General features: G+C 37.1%; 3 protein-coding genes across 3 annotated transcripts; all 3 read left to right on the top strand.

The window, feature by feature from the left end:
• The first annotated feature begins 7013 nt into the window (after nt 1–7013).
• On the top strand, nt 7014–10643 carry actb1 (actin, beta 1). Its single transcript, XM_052545185.1, has 6 exons — nt 7014–7177; nt 8113–8237; nt 8673–8912; nt 9227–9665; nt 9752–9933; nt 10019–10643. The coding sequence occupies exons 2-6, from the start codon at nt 8115–8117 to the stop codon at nt 10160–10162; spliced, it is 1128 nt and encodes a 375-aa protein (XP_052401145.1). The 5' UTR covers nt 7014–7177; nt 8113–8114; the 3' UTR covers nt 10163–10643.
• A 906-nt stretch (nt 10644–11549) lies between these two features.
• fbxl18 (F-box and leucine-rich repeat protein 18) lies at nt 11550–18896 on the top strand. Its single transcript, XM_052544766.1, has 5 exons — nt 11550–11716; nt 12188–12385; nt 14033–15603; nt 16767–16985; nt 17091–18896. Exons 1-5 carry the CDS (start codon nt 11696–11698, stop codon nt 17239–17241), a joined length of 2160 nt encoding a protein of 719 aa, XP_052400726.1. The 5' UTR covers nt 11550–11695; the 3' UTR covers nt 17242–18896.
• Nucleotides 18897–19369: 473 nt separating this feature from the next.
• Nucleotides 19370–23516, top strand: LOC127949717 (endonuclease domain-containing 1 protein-like). Its single transcript, XM_052547203.1, has 3 exons — nt 19370–19453; nt 19690–19995; nt 22264–23516. Exons 2-3 carry the CDS (start codon nt 19714–19716, stop codon nt 22927–22929), a joined length of 948 nt encoding a protein of 315 aa, XP_052403163.1. The 5' UTR covers nt 19370–19453; nt 19690–19713; the 3' UTR covers nt 22930–23516.
• The last annotated feature ends 2371 nt before the right edge of the window (nt 23517–25887 follow it).

Raw genomic sequence — 25887 nt, 5'->3', positions numbered from 1 at the left:
ACATTTCCAAAGTAACCTCCCCAACAGGGTTAACTGAATAATTATATTGTCTTTGAAATATGGTTAAAGCGTACTGCAGTGATGTCAAGCATTTATGCTAAACTAAAAGTGCATTTTTAAAAAGTGTTTTAATTGTATTAAGAATAAGTCAATAAGTGTACTTGTTGGCTACAATGTTTTTATTTTTATTTCACTAATTATTATTATTATTATTATTATATATTTTTTGAAAATACAGTTTTTTAATAGTTCTAAGAATTGAAGTACACTACAAATAGGCCTACATATTCGTTACAATTTATGAATTATTTTCAAAAGGAATCACTAAAATTAAAAATAATAAGTTTACCAAATCCTCTCATGCCCATACACATCAAATTTCAGAGTTCAATGAAATAACTGGTTTTGACAACTTTACTTTTACTTTTTGTTTAGTGTACATGAGTGAAATCCAGACAATGTAGAATATCCCTTTGTCCACACCATATGAGCAATATTTAAGTCAGCAGTAATGATTACCAATCTGCATGTAATGTGTGGTATTTGAAGTTTACAACTGTAAAACTATTGACACTGAAGAGACCTTCTGCAACAGATATGAACCTGTAGCTTTCCACTGAGGGCTTGAACATGATCACATCATGAGAATCCTTCAGAGAAATCTAAGCTAAGGTTGCTGCAGGATGAAGGCCAGAAGGGGGCGCTCATCATCTGCTCTGTGCAGGTTCTAACGCTCTCAGTACAGTGATAATATTACATAGGAATATGTCAAATGCACTGTTGTTCAAATATGATTTTAAGCCAAGGTTCTAATTCTCTGTTTTCAGTAAACGCATAGGTCTTTTTCAGAAATATAGGGGCGTGAGAGTCTAGTTATACTTAAGGTGATGTCTCTATACTTTTTACAAATTGAGTGGAATAAATACCAGATATCCACCAAAAAACTTCAAGATGACAAAATGTATAATTATTTAATTATTGTGATTGAGTAATAAGATGTCTCAGTGAGTGAATTTGCTGTTTTAGTCCCAACCAACTCCCAAGCATGTTGAAAACTCCAAATCCCCTGCCTAGTTTTAGGCATCAGCTGAACAAGCAGAAAATAATTTTTGATTTCTTATTGCTTCACATTCACCTGAAACATAATTTGATATACTACACATTTTAGAGCATTACAATAATCAAAATCAAAGAAATTAAGTTTAGAAGAGAAACATAGTATGGTTGTCAAGATCACAAATAATATGACAAATCAGAAACTTCCCTCAGTGCATTTACATTTTTGAATTGACTTATTTAGGAGTCTTAAAAGTAATTATTTTATTACAATAAGAATATGAAAAATACAAGAGTAAAATAAGTCCCTGCACACAGGAAATCAGCAGTTACTTTTAATATGCCATGGATCTAACAGTGTATTTTGTGTCTGCTTGAGAACAGACTGCTCATGTTTTGGATTTATACCATAAAATAATGCATATGTTCCCCAAACATATCCTCTGCTCAACTGAAATAAGGAAATGATGAAGCAAGCAGGAACTTGCTCAGGTTATTTTCAGGGCAAACAGCAGCTTTCCTCTTCCTCTTGTAAAGGACAGGATATTGATTGAGTCCTTTATGCTCTGCTGACTGTTTGATGGAAATTAAATCTCTCTGCTCATATGCTTTTTTTTTTTTTTTTTTGCACATGCACAAAAGTGGGTAATCAAGAGATATAATTATATCACAAGTTATAATTCCAGATTCCAGAGTTAAAATTCAAGTTCCAAATAAAATCAACATGAAATGTCAAATTTAAAAATACACTGATAAATAACACTAGATGTTTAGTTATGAGATTGCATTCATATACAAGGGATTAATCAAGCTTCATTTACTGTCTTAATGAGCTAAACTCATGTATGGCCCAGAGCCACACACTGTTAAGCTGCTTCCATACTGCTCTGTCAGTTGAAAATCAGCATTGACAGAGATACACTCATAATCACTGCGCTAATGAAGCAGTCAAATGATGCACACTGTGCAAATCTCTGGATTTAGTGAGGTTCATCTGCCAAATCCAACTAATGAAACCATTAAGTGAAAATAAAATCCTAAAATATTTAACGCTGCGAGCTAGATTATTTTTTTTTCTTCCCAATTACCCCAAAGATAAGTAGAATAAGATATCAGTTAAAATATTGTTGATGCTCATGGCATATTTCCTGATATTTCTCACTTTGAGGTTAAGACTGCTATTGTCGGCTTAACATTTATCAGCTCACGTGGCATATGTTGCATTTCCTTCTTTGTCCAAAGACCTGAAAGACAGAAAGCCAAAAACATGGTAACATCTGGACTGCTCCATCCTGTTGTCTGTTGGTGATTTGTGCCCATGATAAGGCAGGTATTCCAAAAAGTCAAGGCATCTCGAACACTTCCATGAGTCATGAAAGTATTACATATCCTTGCATAATTGTGCATGATCTATGTTACTCAGACTCAGCAACTCTCTATGCTGATTTTGTAGTTGTGGAAACTCTTTTTGCAGTTTGTCCCTAGAAAATGTGATTAAAGGTTATATTAATTTTATATGTGAAAAACATTATTTTTATGAATTTATAAGGTTTGGTGAGATTTTAGGCAAAGTCTACATTTATTTAATAATAATAATAAAAAAAATGTACACCAACCCGAATCTCTTATTATTATTTAAAGTAGTTGTGCTGCTTAATATTTTTGTGGTAGAAAGAATGGAGTCCTTTGATAAACAGAAAGTTCAAAAGAACAGTGTTGAATGAGAAATATTTTTACATAATATTTGACTTACCGTCACATTAAACTGATTTAATGACCTTGCTGAATAAAACAATTAATTTATTTTTAAAAGATTACTCACCTCAAACTTAGGAAAAGTAGTCCATTTTTATTTTACAAATATTAAATATGAATTAAAATATTTTATAATTAATATAATGAATCATTTTAATTATATAAATACAATTATGTTCTGCTAAACAGAATTATACATGACATACTGTGTTGAAATGAAGAATCCCTGTGACATGGTTGCATTCATATTTGCAGCAATGTGAAAAGAGAAACTAAATCTTTTTTTTTTTTTCGTGCATTTTTGTGCATGTTTTAACACATATACATTCCTGAAATAACAACCACTTGAGCGACCACCCTCTTTACCTTATTTAGTATACAATCAGAGAACTTATCATAAATCGTGTTGCATTTTATGAGTGTTTCGTTTGAGACTTCCTTGCTATTTTGTTACACTCTCCTGTTGTATCCTATTTAGGTAACATAAAGTTGGCTTCTACCATGTATATCAACTAAATACAAAGCACTTGAACTCTGAACTGATCTGAGAAGGATTAAGCAGGACTGATCCATTGCCATACACGGAAAACACCTGGGAAAGGTTTGTACCTGTGCAAAACAAACATTGGGGTTACATCACGGCATGTGTCATGGAGTTTACTCACACAACCTATAATGCTAAGATCCTTTCTGTCAGCCTTGTCATTTTGGTTATATTTCCATATTGGGAGTCTACCTGTCCACATTGCTTAAAGAGTGCAACATCCAGTCCATCCCATCAGATCTTAGCGTGAGTGTGTGTTACCTGTCAGTATTTCCATATAGGGTCCTTTAGGTCTGATGGGTGGAGACAGTCAGTAGGCCACTTATAGTGTTTTTGTATTTAATCTTATGGTGTACTTACATTCTCCTATGTTAAATACGGTAAAGAAGCACAATAATGCTTTAAAAAGGAAACGAAAATTTCAGAATAAATGCAATGACAGGAGAAGAGAAGCAGAGAGTGCCAATCATTCTAAGTTCTCATTTCCGCTTTAAGGAGTCATGTGACTTCGCCTTGGCGTTCCAAAGTACTAAACCATGTGACTCATCCAGAGATTGCCTTATTTGGAGATTGGCTGAATTTCTCTTAAAGGGGCCCTGAACATAGTGCCTATGTAAACAATACACAAAGGTTATTTCATTTCCTTTATATTGGGCAGTGTGACATGTTTGAACTCTGTATATGGCTATATGGGAGAAAACATTTAATTTCTGGTTACTTCGTGTGTGTTGGTACACTCCATCACAATAAACATAGCCATATGTCAAAACAGCTGCTTAAACTAATAAATGAATGAACAATCACTCTTTACAAGCTTACCACACAGTTTATATGCTACTTATTTCCAAGAGTAGTCTAAATTAAACTTGGCTTACTTTATATTTCCTTTCTGATATAGGCCCTTGTGACTTCCTCTCAGAATTGTCACAATGTGCTGGGGGTGTAAGACTTTAAGTCGTCTATTTCTCTTCCTCTTCCTCTTTCTGTTTGAAACATCCTTATAAGGGCTACAGTATTCTGCTGATGAGAGAAACAATGCAGATTTCAAAACAGATAAAACACCATCATAAACATGCATGTTACAACAAATGGAGTCACAGACTCTCACACCCTAAACATCAAGCTGATACTCACACTCCCCGTATAGAGAAGAAATGCTCTATACAATAGGAATGTGAAGCACTTTGTGAAAAATGATGTAGCAATAGACAGTAAAAATGACTCATTCACCTCTGTGATTAAGCTTATCTATCCTTTATGGCTCATTGAACTATAGGTATAATATTAAGATTACACTGTTGAGTTTACTGTGGAAACCGGTACATGGATAGTCAAAACTATGAATACAATTGCATGCCTAAGGTTAGGTGGGTGTAAATGTGTCACTACTGTACTGAAGAATCATTCAGGCCATCTCCTGATGACAAGCCATGTTCATCACTAGATAAATCACACACTAGACTGTTGATTAAATGCTTCACTGCAGTGAAACACCGATGCTTAGATATAACCGGCAGCTGAATAATTCAGTAACATAAAACACAATATTGTTGTCTTATCAATTCCACACTGATAAGCCAAGAAATGCAGAGCAGCCCAGTCAAGACATGTTGCCACGCGTCTCAGATTGCCCACGCTGAAGGCAGCACATAGTGGTTATCACTTATGGAACCAAATATAGCCTAGCCTATAAACTCACAAAGTGAGTTTCCACTGTAACGTCATAATAAATTAATATGGGGTCTCATTTAATTAGTATAAAAAGATTCCAGAATGGCATTGAAATTTTTTTTTTATATATATATAACATTTTAGGCTATACCATTTTATCACAGTTTTACTTTAAATGCTGAATGTTAACTATAGTTACCCAGGGAAATATGATTTTCAAAACGGCTGCATTTAATATTTAGGAAACGCTTAAGATGCACACTGCTATTTTAAATATGAAATTTTATTTTATTTTATTTTTATATTTACATTTAGTTATTTAGCAGACGCTTCTATCCAAAGCGACTTACAAATGAGGACAGTAGAAACAAAAATCAAAAACAACAAAAAGAGCAATGATATATAAGTGTATCTATAACAAGTCTCAGTTAGCTTAACTAAATAATATAATAAATAAAAATAAAACAGATAGAATAAAAAAAGAATAGTGCAATAGTGCAAGCTAGTGTTAGAGGTCTTTTTATTTACAAATGCATATACATACACACACACACACACACACACACACACACACACACACACACACACACACACACACACACACACACACACATATATATATATATATATATATATATATATATATATATATATATATATATACATACAAACACACACACATACAAATAAAATTGTAAAATAAATGAAAAGGGAATAGAATATAAAAACATTAGAAAGGTAGTTAGAATTTTTTAAAGAATAGAATTATAATAGTGAGTGCTAAATTATTAAGTTCATGAATGAATTAATTTATTTTTAATGCAAAGTAACAAAGCATGTAACGTGGGCACCCCCAACCCCAGTATTTTTTCTGATCTCATGCATGATCTGATGCAGCCGCGTCTAACGTAATCGGTTATGACGTGTTACGCAAAATCCGGGTTGACAGGAAGTGTCCCGTTTCAGGCAAGCAGCATGCCATTGTTTTGTATCCCCTGCATTGCAGACAGCGCGAAAGGCTAAAATATTTCAAAATTAGTTGATTTTATACACTTCCGAGCCGTTATGTATACATGACACAAAGGTCTGAATAAGAAATCTTCAACATTTCATTCATTTCTGAATGGCTTCTGAAGCATCCGCAGCCTGCAAGCTGTTTACATTCACAGCATTGCAAACGGCAAACTGATTCAAAGCAATCTGCACAAAGCGACCTGTGATTGCGTGATATAGTGTCACAGATGACAGATTAATACGATGTAATACTGATTAATATTTGAACTTAAAGCGGTCATGAGAAATGCATGTACTTTAAATGGGAGCCACGCCCACGTAGTTCATTAGTTCATCTAAAACAAACTGACAATGAGTAACTTGCATAGGAGAACAATTAATTTCATTTTATGAACTAATGCTAAATGAATCGCTTTTAACTAGATTATGTAAAAAAAAATGTGGGAAAAAGAAAGCAACTCTCCTCCGTTTTACCAATAAAGATACCTCGCATATAGACTACAGCACTATGGTCATTTACAGTAGGCTACATGACAAAATACAAATCATGTTACTTATAAGGATTTTAAAATAATGTATTAAAACGAGAATACAGTATGTCGCACTAGGCTGCAGTGTTCTTTCTGTCGTTTATGCAACCTGATTACAGACTTTATAAATGTATTTGAGTATTCGAGAGGTTTCGTGATCTAGTAACCGATCTATTCAGTCGCTAAATGCATTACAAAGTGAAAAGCTACAACCTTAGCAGTCCAGCATTCTACACCGAATCGCAAGATAATGTCACTGCGTCCCATGTCAAATTAAAATATGTTTTACTCAGTAATACATTTATATGGCTATGTAGAATAAAATTACTTTTCCTGTCTTTTTTTTTTTTTTAAGTAAATTTGCCTGCTTGATTAGCCTTGCCATACATTATTTCAATTCAGAACTTGAATTTCAAGCAACTAGCTTGAAACTCGCCAAGTGGACGACGGCTGGCCAATCAAATTGTTCGATGCCGAAAGTTTACCTTATATGGAAGCAACGCCGGGTATAAAACTGTGTTCCACCTTACGCAGAGTATTGTGAGTTTTCAGTGCACGCTGAGAAGATCTTCACACCCCTTGTTAACAATAACCTACTAATACACAGGTGAGACTGGCTTTAAATAACTACTAGATGGTGTTCAATATTATATTAGTGGCCCTAACGACGCTGGTTGAAAGTTAATTTATTATTGTTGAAGTTATGCAGAGTATAGAGTATACTGGTATGCGACTTGTGTTTTAACTTTTAATGCCACTGGAGTAACGTTAAACACTGTAATTTACTACGTTATGGGTTTTAAAGCTGTAACGTTGAAGGCTAATGTAAAGCTAACACTTATTTTCCTTTTAATCTCTGTGGTATCAACCAATAGCCTTTTAGTTTTCTTAGCTGGACGGATTTAACTTTTTAAAGCTCTTTTTTTCTGTAAACAATGGCTTAATCTATTCTCTCGGATGTAAAGCGGTTTAATTTAATATATAAAGCAATTAAATGTGGGTTTAGTAGTATCCTCAGTGTTCGCAGTTTGAATGGTGGGTGTGGCTACTATAACACTTTAACCGGCATCTCTTCTGAGCCGTTTGACCTGATTAAGAAAGGTCTAAAGATTACGTTTCTTATTCAAGACAGTCAAGCTTAGCTGTAATGCAATTTCACAGGCTTGTAGTTCAGTCACTTAAATAGGATTGATGCACTCTTGTGCTGAAACGCCTGCACCTAAAAGTCTCTTGATAACGCTTAACACCACAAGCATCAGGATCATGATGCTGTTCGTCTTGCGTAGCGCTTATCTCGGCCTTTGGAACGGGGAGTGGTCGCGTCCGTTGGTCTGATTCCACGCGCTGAATCGGCTGCATTGAGCTGCTTGAACTTATTGCCATATAAGGCAATAGTGAGACTGCCTGACCACTTCCTTTGTCTCGCACTGCTTGGTTTCTTTCCTGCGCCTTTGCGCCGCCTACTGGCCAAATGGCAATCGACAGACACTGCCGCTTACAAGAGATGCTAACGATTGCATTAACAATTTCTCCCTTTTACAGCCATGGATGAGGAAATCGCTGCCCTGGTCGTTGACAACGGCTCCGGAATGTGCAAAGCCGGTTTCGCTGGAGATGATGCCCCTCGTGCTGTCTTCCCCTCCATTGTTGGCCGACCCAGGCATCAGGTATGTAACTTAACTATATATATATATATATATATATATATATATATATATATATATATATATATATATATATATATGCGCTAAAATGTGTCATCAAAAGCCTAGATTTCATCACTCATTTGAATGTTAAGCTATACTTAGTATAATACAAAACGAATTTGCAAAGCCTCTTCACCATAATATACAGCAAAGTGTTAAAGCCTTAAACTGCAGCGTCAGGTGTACAGCAACTTTTTCAGTTCAATAAGTGTCGGGTTTTTAAACCCTCTATTCCATTCAATTTTTTTTCATTGAATGCTGTTAATACAGCGCTAACTGTACGTTTCTTAGTCATAATGGTCTCTTTAAACCTATTTTGCATAGATTCTGAATGTTACTTGTGTTATCCTCATTGCTGTGTGGCCTGGTGCCTAATCTTTAAACTCTTTCCTCTAGGGAGTGATGGTTGGCATGGGACAGAAGGACTCCTATGTGGGAGATGAGGCCCAGAGCAAGAGGGGTATCCTGACCCTTAAATATCCTATTGAGCACGGTATTGTGACCAACTGGGATGATATGGAGAAGATCTGGCACCACACTTTCTACAATGAGCTGCGTGTTGCCCCTGAGGAGCACCCTGTCCTGCTGACAGAGGCTCCCCTCAATCCCAAAGCCAACAGGGAGAAGATGACACAGGTGCGTCTCTGTCAAATCTTCTGAATCCTACTACTCTTGACTTTCCTCTGTTCACTTTTTCTATCAATTCCCTCTCAGGCTCTATGTCCTCTGCCATGATCTCCTGATAGAGGTTCAAAAGGTTTATCCCTCTCTGAAGTGTTTTTCCTGCATGTTAGCTTCTAACCTGTTACTTTTCTAACCCTATCTTGAGTGTGAAGTTATAGCATGGTGTGCCAAGGAGGCTTCGCTCCTCTAACCATGCAGTGCCTTTTGGTTTTCTAGTGTATTCACTAGAAACTTCAAGATCTAATTCTATACATTTGTTTCTACAGATCATGTTTGAGACCTTCAACACCCCTGCCATGTATGTGGCCATCCAGGCTGTGCTCTCCCTGTACGCTTCTGGTCGTACTACCGGTATCGTGATGGATTCTGGTGATGGTGTGACCCACACCGTGCCCATCTACGAGGGTTATGCTCTCCCCCACGCCATCCTGCGTTTGGATCTGGCTGGTCGTGACCTGACAGACTACCTGATGAAGATCCTGACCGAGCGTGGCTACAGCTTCACCACCACGGCCGAAAGAGAAATTGTCCGTGACATCAAGGAGAAGCTGTGCTACGTGGCCCTGGACTTCGAGCAGGAGATGGGAACCGCTGCCTCATCTTCCTCCCTGGAGAAGAGCTACGAGCTGCCTGATGGGCAGGTCATCACCATCGGCAATGAGCGTTTCCGTTGCCCTGAGGCTCTCTTCCAGCCTTCCTTCCTGGGTGAGTTTTATGCTGTGCATTTTAAATGCATAGGTTTTGTGCTCTATCGCTGAATTTACTGAGACCAATACCTTTATTTCATACAGGTATGGAATCTTGCGGTATCCATGAGACTACCTTCAACTCCATCATGAAGTGTGACGTGGACATCCGTAAAGACCTGTATGCCAACACCGTGCTGTCTGGAGGTACCACCATGTACCCTGGCATTGCTGACCGTATGCAGAAGGAGATCACCTCCCTTGCTCCATCCACCATGAAGATCAAGGTGATGACCCTAGCTTTTTTTTTTTTTCTTGTCTCTTATAGCAGCTCGCAGTTAAAGGTGCGCTAACCTATCTCTTCTCTTGTAGATCATTGCTCCCCCTGAGCGCAAATACTCTGTCTGGATCGGTGGCTCCATCCTGGCCTCCCTGTCCACCTTCCAGCAGATGTGGATCAGCAAGCAGGAGTATGATGAGTCTGGCCCTTCCATTGTCCACAGGAAGTGCTTCTAAACAGAACTGTTGCCACCATAAATGGCCATGCAGTTGGTTTCAGTCTAAACCTCTCGAACAAGATAACATCAGCATGGCTTCTGCTCTGTTTGGCGCATTGACTCAGGATGCGGAAACTGGAAAGGGATTTAGTTGACTTAGAGGGGGAAGAGCTTTCCCCAAGAGGACTTCAATGTACATTTCTTCTTTTAGTCATTCCAGAAGCGTCTACCACTTTGCCCTCACCACTGGGCATACATGACCTTTGTTATAGTGTTTATAAATTATGTAATCGCTGCATTGTTCTTTTTGTACTTCAGCCTTAACTTGGCACAGTTTGTTATTGTTGCAATGATGGGGAAAGCTTTACCTTTTAAACGTGAAGATCTTGCAGGACTCCCCTAGGGTATGTGAATGAGGGATGTCCCTTGTGTATGTAAGCCAGGGTGTCTCTGTACACTGACAAGTAAACTCAAATAAAACGTGCACATGTAAAACCACACACTGTCTCTGTCTTCAGTTGTATAAACACTTGCATTCAAACATTTTAATAGGGCAATATGCTATAATCGTTGCTATTAGCTGGTGTCTACTGGACTAAACTGACAAGAAGCATGCCTTCATCAAACCTGGATCCAGCAGTGTCAAAGGCCTCCATTTAATAGCATGTAGTTGATTGCACGTCCTGTTATAACAAGCCTTAGAAACTTAGGCATACCAATTCCTTTTTTTTTTTTTTTACTTAATTTTTGTAGACTTTAAATGAGTCAAATTATGACGAATGTTGCTTTTTGTATTGTCACAAATTAAACCTTTAAAAATGGTTTGCACTAATTGTTTTTGGGCTTGTTACATTTCCATGCCTTTATCTGGTTGAATGTTTTGCCTCAAAGTATGCAACATTGCAGTAATTTCAAGCATGTCCTTTTTATGCATTTAGTTTATTTTGGAAGTGAAGGACATAACATCCTATATATTAGCTATAGACAGTTATTCAGAAGAGCTTGTAGAGCAGGGTCCATGAAACCTGAAGTTGGAGCAATTTTTTTTCTTCATGGACAAAAATGTACATGAACACTTACGGTAGTACTCAACAGTTTCCAACCCAAGTCAATTTGTGAATGTCCCATTTGTATAAGTCCCGAGTCTATATACTCCCATCACTTTTTTTTTAATCGGCTCTATGAATTGAACATCTTTATCGTTATAAGATAGAATACTAAAATGATATAAATGTATTTGTCTATTCAGTGTTTCAAGTTTAGACGCACTCGGGGATCCCCACTTCTGTTTGACTTATATGGTTTTAAATGGCATTTGATATTCTCTGAAATGAATGCCACACCCGGGGACCTTTTTACTAGATGGACCTTACCGGAAGTAGGCACGTCTTTCAAACGTTCCGATGGTGCTACATCTTGCTGCCTCTAATATGTCTGCCTACAGTGGCAGTCACATTTTCAATTGATAAATTATTATATTTTTGCTGAGATGACAATGTGTTTTTGTATATCACCGAATGATACATATCCAAACAGATTTCCCTAAAGCGTCATGGATAATCAAATTGAAACGGTAAGTTACATCCGAGAGCTGATCATTCTATTGCTAGTTAGCTGTTGCATGTTGTCTGCAAAGATTACTTTATAAACAACTAGGATACATTTTTTTTTTTTGATATCTGGACACGAAGATATTCAGTTTTCCTAACGAGCAGATTAGCAGAACATGATCATTATAATTCCTGTACTAATAGTATATTACTTACGGGTTTACTTCTGTAAAATAGTTTTTAATACTGTAACGTTAGATACTTCTAGCAGGTGTATGGATCTTAGAATAAACTGACCAGCGTTCAGAAAGCTTTCTGTCATTTTTGGCATTTGTTTTGACTAGTGATGACCTCATCTGTATTGTAATTACATTACTTAGAAGCTGAGGATGTAGGACTTCACCGTCATATTTAGTAAACAATGAACTCTTGATTTAAAATCCAGTCTAATTAGGGCTTTGTATGAATAACTGTTTCTTCTTGCTGCTCTCCAGGCTCTGTGCTGCTTAGACAGCATTTCCCAGACCTCTGTCACGATCTCAGACTTTTCAGATGAGATTTTACTGAATATCCTGCGATTCATTCCAAGCCATGACTTAATGCTCAATGTGAGTCAAGTGTGCCGGAAACTTCGAACTCTCTGTCTGGACAAGAGCTTGAGAGCCCATGTACATTTGCAGAAAGAATACACAGTAAGCTTGAAACACACACACACACACACCCACACACTCTTTTACTGTCTCTCATGTACAGTATTTCTTACAAACAAAGGTTTGATTAGGGTGAAAGTATACATTTTCCCCCAAACAATATATTCCATCTAAGTTTCCAGAACGTCTGAACAGTTATCCATCTTGTCTATTGTGCATTATAATGTTTTGATGCCTGATCAGTTCAACAGTTCTTGTATGCTTGGGCCAGTATTTTTCAGCTTGTCCTGCCAGCATTTTCATTGTCAAATCAAAATCAATATTAAAATAAATTTTTTTGTGTGTGAATTAAAATTGTACACATTATTATATTGCTTGGCTGATTTTAAATTTTACAATTTGTATGTTTGTTATTTAATCTATATTTCAACATTTAATATATTATACAAATTATCAAGTTATTATGTATTGTACAATTAATAACATTTACTATACATTTAACAAACATGTTAATTATTTTTGTAAATATTTTTCACACATAATTAAATTTATTCCATGTACAACAAATGGACATAGAAAAAAAAATCAATAATTACTAGGAATTATACTGTTATCATATATTATAATTTTATTAGTATAATTAAAGGGGGTCATATGATGCTTTTTTAAAGCTCGTTATTTTGTGTATTTGGTGTAACACAATATATTGACAATTTTTAATGCTTAAAAAAACACATTATTTTTCAAATACTGTACATCATTGTAAGTCCTCTATGCCCCGCCCCTCTCAAATGTGTTGTTTTCTACAAAGTCCCCCCTTCTGACAAGCACAGTCTGTTCTGATTGGCCAACTGACCCAGTGCATTATGATTGGCCGAACACTGTAAGCACTCGTCGGAAATGTAACGGCTCTTTCAATCTTTCGCAAGCTTCTTCTTTCAAAATAAATGTAAAGTTAATAATGTCCTTCGTTTTATCATCAGTTCAAGCCCAAAAAGGGAACAGAGTCTCATGACAGAGACAGTGATGAAGCTCCTATATGTTTGCATTACACCAAATTCAAAATTGCCTCCTCTCTTGGCGTTACGAAACGGTTGTCTATGAAATGCGTTGCTGTTCTGTTGTAAGTAATCTAAAAGATTCCTAAATGCATCTACTTTCGGAAGACCAAATAAAGAGCTTTTGCTTTCGTCTAGATACACACAGCATCTCCCTGACATGACTGCTTCAACACTAACTGCAGTTACTGAAACCACGCCTTCTTTCTTTGCATGAACTTTTGGGCGGCATTACGAACATATTTCCACATTGTGACGTAGACATCTGGGGTGTGTTTGAATGAGCCATTTTATGGGGGCGTGGCAGTCTTAACTTTGATAAAGAATATCTCTTTGGATTTGAGACTTTACAGATCTTCTTCACGCACCAAGAGCTTGTAACACTCCAAAGAGAAAGGAACATTTTAAATCGTATCATATGACCCCTTTAAGACTCCATAAATTCATAAACACTTTTTCTGAAAAAAAATGTCATACCTGGCATTTTAATCCTATTCATATGCTACCAATATCCTAATCTATTTTAGCTAGTCAGATAATTTTACATGTCTGACAGGTTTTAAAAGGTTGACAAACAAAATTGGGAACCAAGACCTGAAAATCATTCCTTTGCATTGCTTCCTATTCACAGGCAAACGATGATGCTGTGAAGCAGCTCTTGAAGAAACTTTCCAGTGACATCCAGACTTTAAACTTGAGCAGCTGCTACTGGTTGGCCGGCTCTACAGTGGATCAGGTCACCCGCTGTAAGGCTCTGGTCAGCCTTGACCTTTCAGGCTGTCAGTTGACTTCAGTTCGCCTCTCACATCTGCTGACCTCTCTTCGTTCTCTACGCTCACTGGCATTGGATGTGGGGCCAGGGTTTGACCTCCATCAGCTGAGCGCCGAGGGTAAGTCTGCTTTGGCTCGACTGCAGGAGCTCAAGCAGACACTGCTGACTCCCTCATATGGCGTGGTGCCGTGCTGCAGTGCCTTACGCCGCCTGCACCTCTATCTAGAGGCCAGCGAGGGCTGTAGGGAAGCGGGCGGTTGCACACAGCTGATGGTGGGCCAGAGCAGTGTGCCGCACTATCAGAACCTGCGTTGGTTCTCCGCACGCCTGGCACCTGGTGAAGTCAATCGCACTCTGTTGGCACTCTACTTGGCTGTGTTCAGTATGAGAGTCCCGGAGGGTCTTACGGGACTGGTACTGTCTGTTCCAGGCCCCGTGCCACCAAGGCCAGTTGCAATGACGGCGTTAATGGAGAGCATGGCGTCGACGGTGGGAAACACCGTTAGCGCCCTCCAGCTTCCACGTACGTGGTTGGATGGTGCTATACTTGGTCTGGTTTTGGCGCATGGTTGCCCCTCTTACCTAAATGTCTCACGCTGTTCATCTCCAGGGTTCAATCCTCTACATGTGCTCCTTAGTGCGGGTCGTGACCTCACACCCTTAAAGAGTCTCAACTTGCGCGGCTGTGGCCGAGGACCTCTCGCCGAGAGCTGTGGGAAGGGTGAGGAGGAGATGGATGCAGAGAGTGTCAAAGCACTTACTGAATGTTGCCCGCATCTTATTTGCCTTAATTTATCTGCCACGCACTACCACCTTCCCGCTGGGGAGGATGGACACTTGTGTGGTGCTTTAGGGCGTCTCGCTGCCTTGTGCTCTTTGGCACTTCCGGTGTGTGCCTTGGCACAGTCCCCTCCAGCACCTGTGAACATTCAAGACCCCCACACAGACCTTTTCTCAAGATCACTACTTCTCGGGCTTAAAAAGAGCAGCCGTATTGGTGTGCCCACATATCGACCAACAACAGAGGTCACAGTGGGTCAGGGTGAAGAGCGGCAGGATAGAAGCTTGTGCATTCAGCCTCTGCTTCAAGGCTGCCCATATCTAGTGGAGCTGGAGCTGATTGGAGCAGGGTTTTCCTCTGCAATGCCACGGAACGAGCCGGCCATCCGCAAGGACCCCGCCGCATGCCCCTGGTCCTACAATGTCGGAGATGGTGAGTTAGCTGCTTTGGGAGGGATTAAATATTTGCGCAAGCTCACCCTCGCTCACTTACCGGGAGTTCTGAAGGGGACAGGACTGATCGAGCTGGTTCAGGGGTGCAAGGATCTTCGGTTGTTATCACTCGCAAATCTTGGATCTTTAAAGACTATGAATTACACACAGGCCCTGCTGGATGCTCTTCCCTACTGTACGCAACTCAGGGACTTCAGGTGAACACGTATGCCACTACACACTCCAGTCACAAAATGTAGTCAACAATCTAATCCACTATTGACTTGTTACAAAAAAAAAAAAAAAAAAAAAAAAAAAAAATATATATATATATATATATATATATATATATATATATATATATATATATATATATATATATATATATATATAATGTATATATACATATATGTGCATGTATGTATGTATGTATGTATTTATATTTTATATTGTTTTGTTTTGACATTTTATCAACCATGCCACAAATAATTTCATGTTAAAGCTGTAGCTCACCAGTAGGGGGCAGCAACATAATGACAAAACTTCTGTACATCCTGTATGTTTAAATGGTCCTTTTATTCTTATATTAATGCAATTTTTAAAATGTATTTCGTTATTTGTTTTTAATAATTTAGTTATTATTTACACTTGTATATCATCTGTGCGGTTAGATGAAAGTGACCCATTGATCGTAATAAATACAAAATGAAAACAATATGCTAAAAGTTGCAAACACTTCAAATTGATAAAACAGACAGTAGAAGATGATGAAGGAATGGTAGAAGTTGGATCAAAGTTTTTAGAAAATTCTAATATTTACCTTATGTAAATGATTATGTTTAAACACTGATATCATTCAAATTTGAAAAAAATCACATGAACACATGAAAAAAATAAATGCTATTATGACACCATCATATATTAAAGTTACAGTTAAATGCCATCTTTCACAATAACACAGACTGATTTTGTTTTTAGTATTTTTTTAATCACTTGCTTGAAAATAGACATTTTTGATCATATTTTTTATAAAAAATGGCTTCATTAGGTTAAAATAAAATACAAAGCACAACAGTAAGCTTTTTAGTATTTTCTTGATGTATTTCTATCAGTGAAATGAAATGGAATATTGTTTTATAATCTTGCATTAATTAATTTATAATTCTTTAAAATGTTACCGCTTTACTGGAAAGTAAATATTTTGTCTCAGCTGACTCTGGCGTGTGTTCATTCTGGATTTAGAACTATGTTGGTTGGAGAGATAGTTAATATATAATTAATAATAATAAAATAATAATGTATTTATTAAACATTTTAATAGACTATTTTAGTGCTATATCTCTTGTATTTATTCATTGTTTGTCTATGTGTAATACTGCAGGCTGGAGCAACCCTACTGTAATGCAAACGTTGCGTTTTTTGAAGCACTCAGTCAGTGTCACCAGCTGCAGCGTCTGTGTTTAGTTTCTCGACATGGCACTTTCCAGCCCGCCGCTGTGGCAGCCTTCATGCAGAGCTGCACTGAAGTCATCATGTGCCACATGTTCATGGGTGGTACCCTGGTGGCGTGTAAAACACTGCAGAAAAACTTGCTGGACAGGTTCGTTGTTTTAAATATTTCCTGATAATAAAGATCTTTTAATTAGTGAATAATTCCAGCCTGTGTATGTCAAATATTTACCAATACTTTCTCTACCTCCTGCAGTTTTTCAATATCTCGTCCAGCCCTTAGTGTGGTGATATACCCTTTACTGCACGAGGATCTGGCCCATGTGATCAGAGGTATGCCACTTTGCCATCTGGACGAGATCACACTTTTCAAAAGCCGCGTAGCTGAAGATCCCATGAAACAGTGACTGTGACCGCATCAAATCAGAAAATGGAAACCGTGTGGTGGATTAACCTGGGTAATGCTTGACCTGTGCTACTTTGAGCAAGAGGAATCAGAATTAGGCATTGTAGGGATTATCCTTTTTTTATTTTATATATATACAGTACAGACCAAAAGTTTGGACACACCTTCTCATTCGAAGAGTTTTCTTTATTTTCATGACTATGAAAGTTGTAGATTCACACTGAAGGCATCAAAACTATGGATTAACACATGTGGAATTATATACATAACAAAAAAGTGTGAAACAACTGAAAATATGTCATATTGTAGGTTCTTCTTTTGCTTTGATTACTGCTTTGCACACTCTTGGCTTCTCTTGATGCGCTTCAAGAGGTAGTCATCTGAAATGGTCTTCCAACAGTCTTGAAGGAGTTCCCCGAGAGATGCTTAGCACTTGTTGGCCCTTTTGCCTTCTGTCTGCGGTCCAGCTCACCCCTAAACCATCTCGACTGGGTTCAGGTGACTGTGGAGGCCAGGTCATCTGGCGCAGCACCCCATCACTCTCCTTCTTGCTCAAATAGCCCTTGATGCCTTCAGTGTGACTCTACAGTTTTCTCTTTGAATGAGTGTGTCCAAACTTTTGGTCTGTACTTTCTGGGAAAACCACTTAAAAACCAATCATTGAGCTAAATGGACAATCACAACTTTTAATAAGGTCATCGTTTCTCAGTAAAGAGGTGGTGTAAACAAACTCTTTATCAGGTTGACATGTCATCTTTGACTATGTGCCAAAATAAAACCTTGTTCATATCTTCATGCTTTGTTCACTGAGATATTCTCTCTCTCTTAGTTTGAAATGCTATAGCCACTGTTAAGGCACATGCCATCTGAAACTAATGAGCAGTTCAGCTTTTACAACTGTTTTGTTGGACCTTTAGATTATCTGTTCGTTCTCACAAGTTAAGATTTGTGAACATACTGTTTTTTTGAGTCATCTTTACAATGAATAGGTTAATATGGTTAACAGAACTGGTTTCAGTGAGTTGCTTCTTCTCTCATAAACACACCAAGGAAAGACATAAACAAAAGTAAACTGTAATTTGCAGACAGGTGTTTGATTGTTTAGAGTTTCAAACAAACTTTTGATATAAAGCCTTTAATTTTTTACAAATAAAACATTCACAGATTAATATTGTCAAATATGGTGAAATTTTATGTATGACATTAATTACTCACCCTCATGTAAGACCCTCATTCATCTTCAGAAATCAAATTAAGATATTTCTGATGAAATCCGAGAGCTTTCTGACCCTCCATAGACAGCAATGCAACTGTCAGGTTCAAGGCCCAAGAAGGCTGTAAGAACATGTGACACATGTGCATGTGACATCAGTGGTTCAAACGTAATTTTATGAAGCCATGACAATACTTTTTGTGTGCAAAGAAAACAAAAGTAAAAATCTTCTCTTCCCTTTCAGTCTTCGATGCATGTTCATCAGAGTACAACGATGTATGCATCAAAATTTTGTTCCTGTGGCTCAATTGGTAGAGCATTGTGTTAGCAGCGCAAGGGTTTGATTCTCAGGGAACACATGTTAGGTAAAAAATGTTAGCCTGAATGCACTGTAAGTCGCTGGATAAAAGCGTCTGATAAATTCAATAAAAAATTTGACAAAGTGTTCGTTTTTGGGAGAACAATCTCTTTAAAGTCATTCACTTATCATTTCTCAATAGTGTTTTTATAGTTTTTCTTGGTTGCTAACACGCAGTTCATGAAATTATTCATCTTTTTCTTACAACTATAAACAATCTCAAAACAAGTCAAAATCAAATATTTTAGTCTAAAACATATTATTTTTTTACTTGACCAAACGTTCAGATACTTATACTTAATGAAAATTGTGTGAAAGTTTTCTTCTAATTGCAAAACTGTAACTGTAATCAATTTTGGATGTAGACTAATGCTTGTGTCTCCAGCTGTTTTCTGAATGTAGTGATGGTCTCAGCAGATCAATTGGAGGTTGTCTCATTACAGATTGAGACCATGAGTACTGTAAGAAAGACCTGCTCATTGGTTAAAGACCAGACGCAGTGCTACATTGTGGCTCGTCTGTAAAAGCCTAGTCATGCTGTGTGAACGCTGGCCAAAAGAGCACTGCAGTTTTCCAGCCTTCAAATGAGATAAGAAGGACCGGATTTTACTGTTGTTGTTAAGCGCAAACCTGCATGACCAGGTATTTTGTTCTTTATTGGTTTAATAACAGTTTCCAGTATTATATTAGTTCCTGTGTTTAATTACTAAACTAAAGGTGTTATGCTATGTACACTATCACATTATTATGTCTCCATTGAATTATGGTTAATAGCTCTAAATCTTGAGGTAAGTACAGTTATGCTATTTATATGTGATTTGAATATTACAAAAGATATGCTATATGTAAACTATGTATTGTGGTTCTTGATCATGCAGAGAACTTGATCCACCCTCTTCATCATGCTGCTGCTTCTTCATGTGCTGATGCTGTCGCTTCTCTCCGGTGGTTCAGCCAAAGTTGTGCAGAATTTTGAGATTGAATGTGGTCAATTTTTTGCAAATGGAACATCACCAACAAGATTTAATGACCCACAATACAGGCAGATCTGCCAAACTCTAAATAATGTTTTTTATTATGCCACATTCTATGACACTGACAAGAAGATTCCCGTGTACTCAGCCTACAAGTTTGAAGGACTAATGAACTGCACAAGAACAAATGCATGGTACATTGAACCTCAGGTAAGTGAAATATTACTCCAAATAGGTTCAGGTAATTGTACCATGTTACAGTTTAGGGATTTACAGTTGCAATCAAAATTACTCAACCACTCAGAGACTGCAGTACTTTACAAATACAAGCTTTTTGGAAGATCCAGGATATAATAAAACTTGCATAATAGTTCACTGGCATATTAAAAGTGATATTGTCAATATATAATGTAATATATTTGAGTTATAAGATTTTTTAATAATACTGCTATGTCATAATTATTCAACCCCTATTCAACATTGCTGTTTTAAATCACTTATTTGCATGGTGGGGAATAAAACAGTCTCAAAACACAATTAAGCCTTTAGAAACTCAGAATTAGCTTGAGCTGTTACACACACAGTTTGGCCCATGCATGTATTGAAGTTGAGTAGCAAAAATGTCAACAGAGATCTCACAAAAGTAAAAGAGAAGAAATATTGTATTATTTTAGAAAGGCTAAGGCTATATGAAGATTTCCAAGACATTGAAAGTTCCTAGAGACACAGCTCTCAGCCTTGTTTCTTAGCTTATAGTGTGTTTTACCAGAAAATCTTTGAGGGTGTTGAAGAAAAAGCACAATATCATAAATTGTTTAATCAGAGCAACTGAGAAAAAACCTGCAATGTACAGCCAAAGACTCGCAAGATGACTCGATGAAAGGAGGAAAACCATTTCAAAGCAGTGTGTAAGAAGAGCACTAGACAAGTATGGCCTTCATGTTGAGACATCTTGATGAATACCACTCTTGATCAAGAAGAACAAAAGGCAGACTTGAACTAACTAAAGTTCATTTGTGTAGACTTGTGGAGCTCTGAGCTGAATGTTATATGGAGTGATGTGACCAAACTGGAACTTTTTGGACCCATGTATCAGCGGTATGTCTGCTGCAAAAAAAGGCAAAGCTCATAAGCAGAAGAACACCATCTCCATCCTCAAACTTGGAGGTGGATCAGTCCTGTTATGGGGTTTCTTTACTGTAGAAGGAAGTGGAAATCATGTCTGTATGAAGGACATCATGGATTCTTTGAAGTATCAGGCCATTTTGACAAGAATTGTGATGCCTTTGGTGCAAAAACTGAAGCTGATGATCAGAGATTTTCCTGCAGGACAATCATCCCAAAGTACACATCCAAATTTACTACTGCTTGGTTCAGGGATCAGTCATAAAATGTACTTGAGTGACCTGTTCAGTCTCCAGAATTTAATTCTCATTTGCAAATATCTGGTTGAATTTAAAAATAGCAGTGGCAATGTGAAAACCAAAGATTATCAGTGATCTGGAAGCTCTTTCAGGCGAGGAATGGTCCAAGACTGTATTAGAGAGGTGACAGAAGCATCTAAGCACTTACAGACAGTGTTTATTGCACAAAGGGGGTTGAATAATTTTGAATATGAATGTTTTGAGCCAATTTGAATTTCATCATGATTCATCAGTGTTCCATTCTCAGAATCACTCAACAGTGTATTAACAAACTTTTTCTAATACTTTACTGATGCCTTTGTTGAACTGAATTCATAAAATGCTGTTCTCCACGACAAAATGTCTTGCAGGTCAAGGGGGTTGAATAATTTTGATTGCAACTGTATATCTTTATTTTTTGTCTGGAGTTATTACAAATTTACTGATAACAGTAACCTATTTTCTATATATCCTTTTGGACTTTGAAAATGTTCACAGCTAAACTTTAAACTAAAATCATTAAAAATATATAATTTTTTAAATAATATTTTTCTCATTTGTATGCATGTGGCACCCGGTGATGTAATACTTTGTGCAGCCTCCTTTGATAACAGCTCTTAGTCTTCATTTACACTGTGTCAAGTTTGAATAAATTATCAATTAAGATCTGAGGTATTTCCAACTTAATCCATCAGATTCCGAGGTCCACATGTTTCTACATTACATTCCTACAAGTAATTCAAGATCATTCTTTATGAGTAACAAATAATGGGTCGAACAGCTTTGCTGAAATGTTAGGATACTAAATCACAAAAATGCTAATAAAATAAAATTGAGATTGCTTTTTTTATGTGTAAACAGTACAAAGCAGAAGTAGCCGTAAAGAAGGGTGGTACCGTGGTAGTGATGAGTTTGTAATGAATTTTGCTGGGATAAAAAACAACAATAGATTTGGTCTAGAAGTGTTTGTTTACTGATTTAAAACTTCAGCCTACAGAGTCTGTCTCACATATTAGTATGACTAAGGTTAACTGTCCTTCTAAAGCTAATGTTTTCAATTGATTCACTATTACAGCTTGATGACAACAATGCACCCCCAGACATGAAACTAGAGAAAGATGTGACAATACAAGGACTTGGAGGTTATCAAGCTCTCAATGATAACTATACAAAATCTAAATATGACAAAGGTCATCTGGCACCAGTCTTCCAGGCACAGTCACAGGGCTGTTCGGATGCCACCTTCACTCTCACCAATGCTGCTCCACAAGACCCCTCTTTTAACCGAGGTCAGTGGAAGAAACTAGAAAGAAACATTGCAAAAAATCTGTCCGATCAATGTCTACCAAAAAAGTATTCTGTTCATATTGTGACAGGAGTGGTACCTGGTACTAAAAACATAAGCGATATAGTGAATGTGACAGTGCCTAGTCATTTCTGGACCGCATATTGCTGCCTAGACAACAATAACAAATGTAAGATCTCGGGAGGATTTATTGGAGTGAATGAGAACTTCACTCCTGATTACATATCTGTAAATGATTTAGAGACAGAGTTGACAAAGCTTTATAATTGTACATCATTTAATTTGTTTGATAGATCTACAGAACCCCGACCAAAAAAACAAAGCGAATCAGAATACAATGAAAACTTTAAAAAAAAAGCGCCAATGAGCTATTGTCTGAAAGAGAAACTTTATCCAATGTTTTCTTTGGTGTTCTTGTTATTTCTAACTAAATGATTAGATGAATCATAAAGAAAATTCTTTAGAACTCTATTAAATGTTTGACTGTCATAATTAATAATTAAAACAATTATAATGTGTATGAATGAATTGCATCAAATATTATACCAATATGAAATAAAGTTTTAATTAAGCAGACATCCGATATTACATTTCCACTATAGCTAGCTAAGCCACCATTGACATGGATTGAATCACGATTTACCCAATGTTTGATAACATTGTAAGATCATAAATTCACTTTACAAAAATACCATTGGAAAAATATATGCCATATGTAAAAACATTTACATTTGCTGTTTAGAAACTTGTCCCACTCAGTCAATATGAGTTGACGGAAAACATAAGAAAAAACCTATCTTAAGAAAAAGATTTTAAAACTGGATGGCAGAAAGCAGCGCGAGTAAAATAGCAGATGCCCCACGTTTATGTCCAAAGTCTGGACCCATGTCGGCTTTTATACTATTGATGTGACAAACAAAATCGACAAAGAGTAAGCAATATGTAAGAACTGCTGTATTTGCATGTGCTCTGAAGCCTTGCAGGATAAAACATTTCATTCACATGCTGTTCTGAAAATTACTGGACTATCTTTCATGTCTGATTGTCTAAACTGTTTAAGTAAATAAGTCTTAAAGTGACCGCAGTCTACACATGCTGCCGATTGTCATTAAAGGGATAGTTCTCCCAAAAATTGAATTTCTGTCATTATTTACTCATTAACATGTTGTCCCAAACCTGTATTAATTTCTTTCTTGAGCTGAAAACAAAATAAGATTTTTTTGGAGAATTTGGGTTTCTAGGTTTCTAGTCGCCATAGACATTAAAAAAAGAAAAACATACTGTGGAAGTCACTGAGGACTAGCAACTGTCTGGTTATCCATTCTTCAAAATACCTTTTATGTTCAACAGAAGAAAGAAATTAATTCAGGTTTGAAACAACTGGAAAGTGAGTAAATGACAGCATTTATATTTTCATTTTTGCAGAATTTGTAGCAGTTTGGATTTAAATAATTGAGAAAACCTGCACTAAACATTTTCACAGAATTTCTTTTTCATAGTTTAACATTGCGATTAACATCGCGATTAACATTGTTAGCTGTGATCCACACCCCTATATACAGTATTGTTCAAAATAATAGCAGTACAATGTGACTAACCAGAATAATCAAGGTTTTTCGTATATTTTTTTATTGCTACGTGGCAAACAAGTTACCAGTAGGTTCAGTAGATTGTCAGAAAACAAACAAGACCCAGCATTCATGATATGCACGCTCTTAAGGCTGTGCAATTGGGCAATTAGTTGAATTAGTTGAAAGGGGTGTGTTCAAAAAAATAGCAGTGTGGCATTCAATCACTGAGGTCATCAATTTTGTGAAGAAACAGGTGTGAATCAGGTGGCCCCTATTTAAGGATGAAGCCAACACTTGTTGAACATGCATTTGAAAGCTGAGGAAAATGGGTCGTTCAAGACATTGTTCAGAAGAACAGCGTACTTTGATTAAAAAGTTGATTAGAGAGGGGAAAACCTATAAAGAGGTGCAAAAATGATAGGCTGTTCAGCTAAAATGATCTCCAATGCCTTAAAATGGAGAGCAAAACCAGAGAGACGTGGAAGAAAACGGAAGACAACCATCAAAATGGATAGAAGAATAACCAGAATGGCAAAGGCTCAGCCAATGATCACCTCCAGGATGATCAAAGACAGTCTGGAGTTACCTGTAAGTACTGTGACAGTTAGAAGACGTCTGTGTGAAGCTAATCTATTTTCAAGAATCCCCCGCAAAGTCCCTCAGTTAAAAAAAAGGCATGTGCAGAAGAGGTTACAATTTGCCAAAGAACACATCAACTGGCCTAAAGAGAAATGGAGGAACATTTTGTGGACTGGTGAGAGTAAAATTGTTCTTTTTGGGTCCAAGGGCCACAGGCAGTTTGTTAGACGACCCCCAAACTCTGAATTCAAGCCACAGTACACAGTGAAGACAGTGAAGCATGGAGGTGCAAGCATCATGATATGGGCATGTTTCTCCTACTATGGTGTTAGGCCTATTTATCGCATACCAGGGATCATGGATCAGTTTGCATATGTTAAAATACTTGAAGAGGTCATGTTGCCCTATGCTGAAGAGGACATGCCCTTGAAATGGTTGTTTCAACAAGACAATGACCCAAAACACACTAGTAAACGGGCAAAGTCTTGGTTCCAAACCAACAAAATTAATGTTATGGAGTGGCCAGCCCAATCTCCAGACCTTAATCCAATTGAGAACTTGTGGGGTGATATCAAAAATGCTGTTTCTGAAGCAAAACCAAGAAATGTGAATGAATTGTGGAATGTTGTTAAAGAATCATGGAGTGGAATAACAGCTGAGAGGTGCCACAAGTTGGTTGACTCCATGCCACACAGATGTCAAGCAGTTTTAAAAAACTGTGGTCATACAACTAAATATTAGTTTAGTGATTCACAGGATTGCTAAATCCCAGAAAAAAAAAATGTTTGTACAAAATAGTTTTGAGTTTGTACAGTCAAAGGTAGACACTGCTATTTTTTTGAACACACCCCTTTCAACTAATTGCCCAATTGCACAGCCTTAAGAGCGTGCATATCATGAATGCTGGGTCTTGTTTGTTTTCTGACAATCTACTGAACCTACTGGTAACTTGTTTGCCACGTAGCAATAAAAAATATACTAAAAACCTTGATTATTCTGGTTAGTCACATTGTACTGCTATTATTTTGAACAATACTGTATGTGTGTGGGTGTGTTGGTATTGTGGGGGGAGGGGAAGTAATGACCAGTATGTGGGAACAGAGCTTAATACATCTATGAATTGTATCTGTTGTTGTTTCATATATTGATTTTAGTGAACGATTTTAACCTGTCATGTATTTAAAGAAATTGATAAAGCATTAATGTAATTATGAATTTCTTTGTTCTGACTTAATTAATTTAT

Source organism: Carassius gibelio, chromosome B1 (genome assembly GCF_023724105.1).
Source record: "Carassius gibelio isolate Cgi1373 ecotype wild population from Czech Republic chromosome B1, carGib1.2-hapl.c, whole genome shotgun sequence".
Classification (NCBI taxonomy): Eukaryota; Metazoa; Chordata; class Actinopteri; order Cypriniformes; family Cyprinidae; genus Carassius; species Carassius gibelio.
Note: the sequence above shows the minus strand (reverse complement) of the source record. Positions and strands in the feature narration are given on the sequence as shown.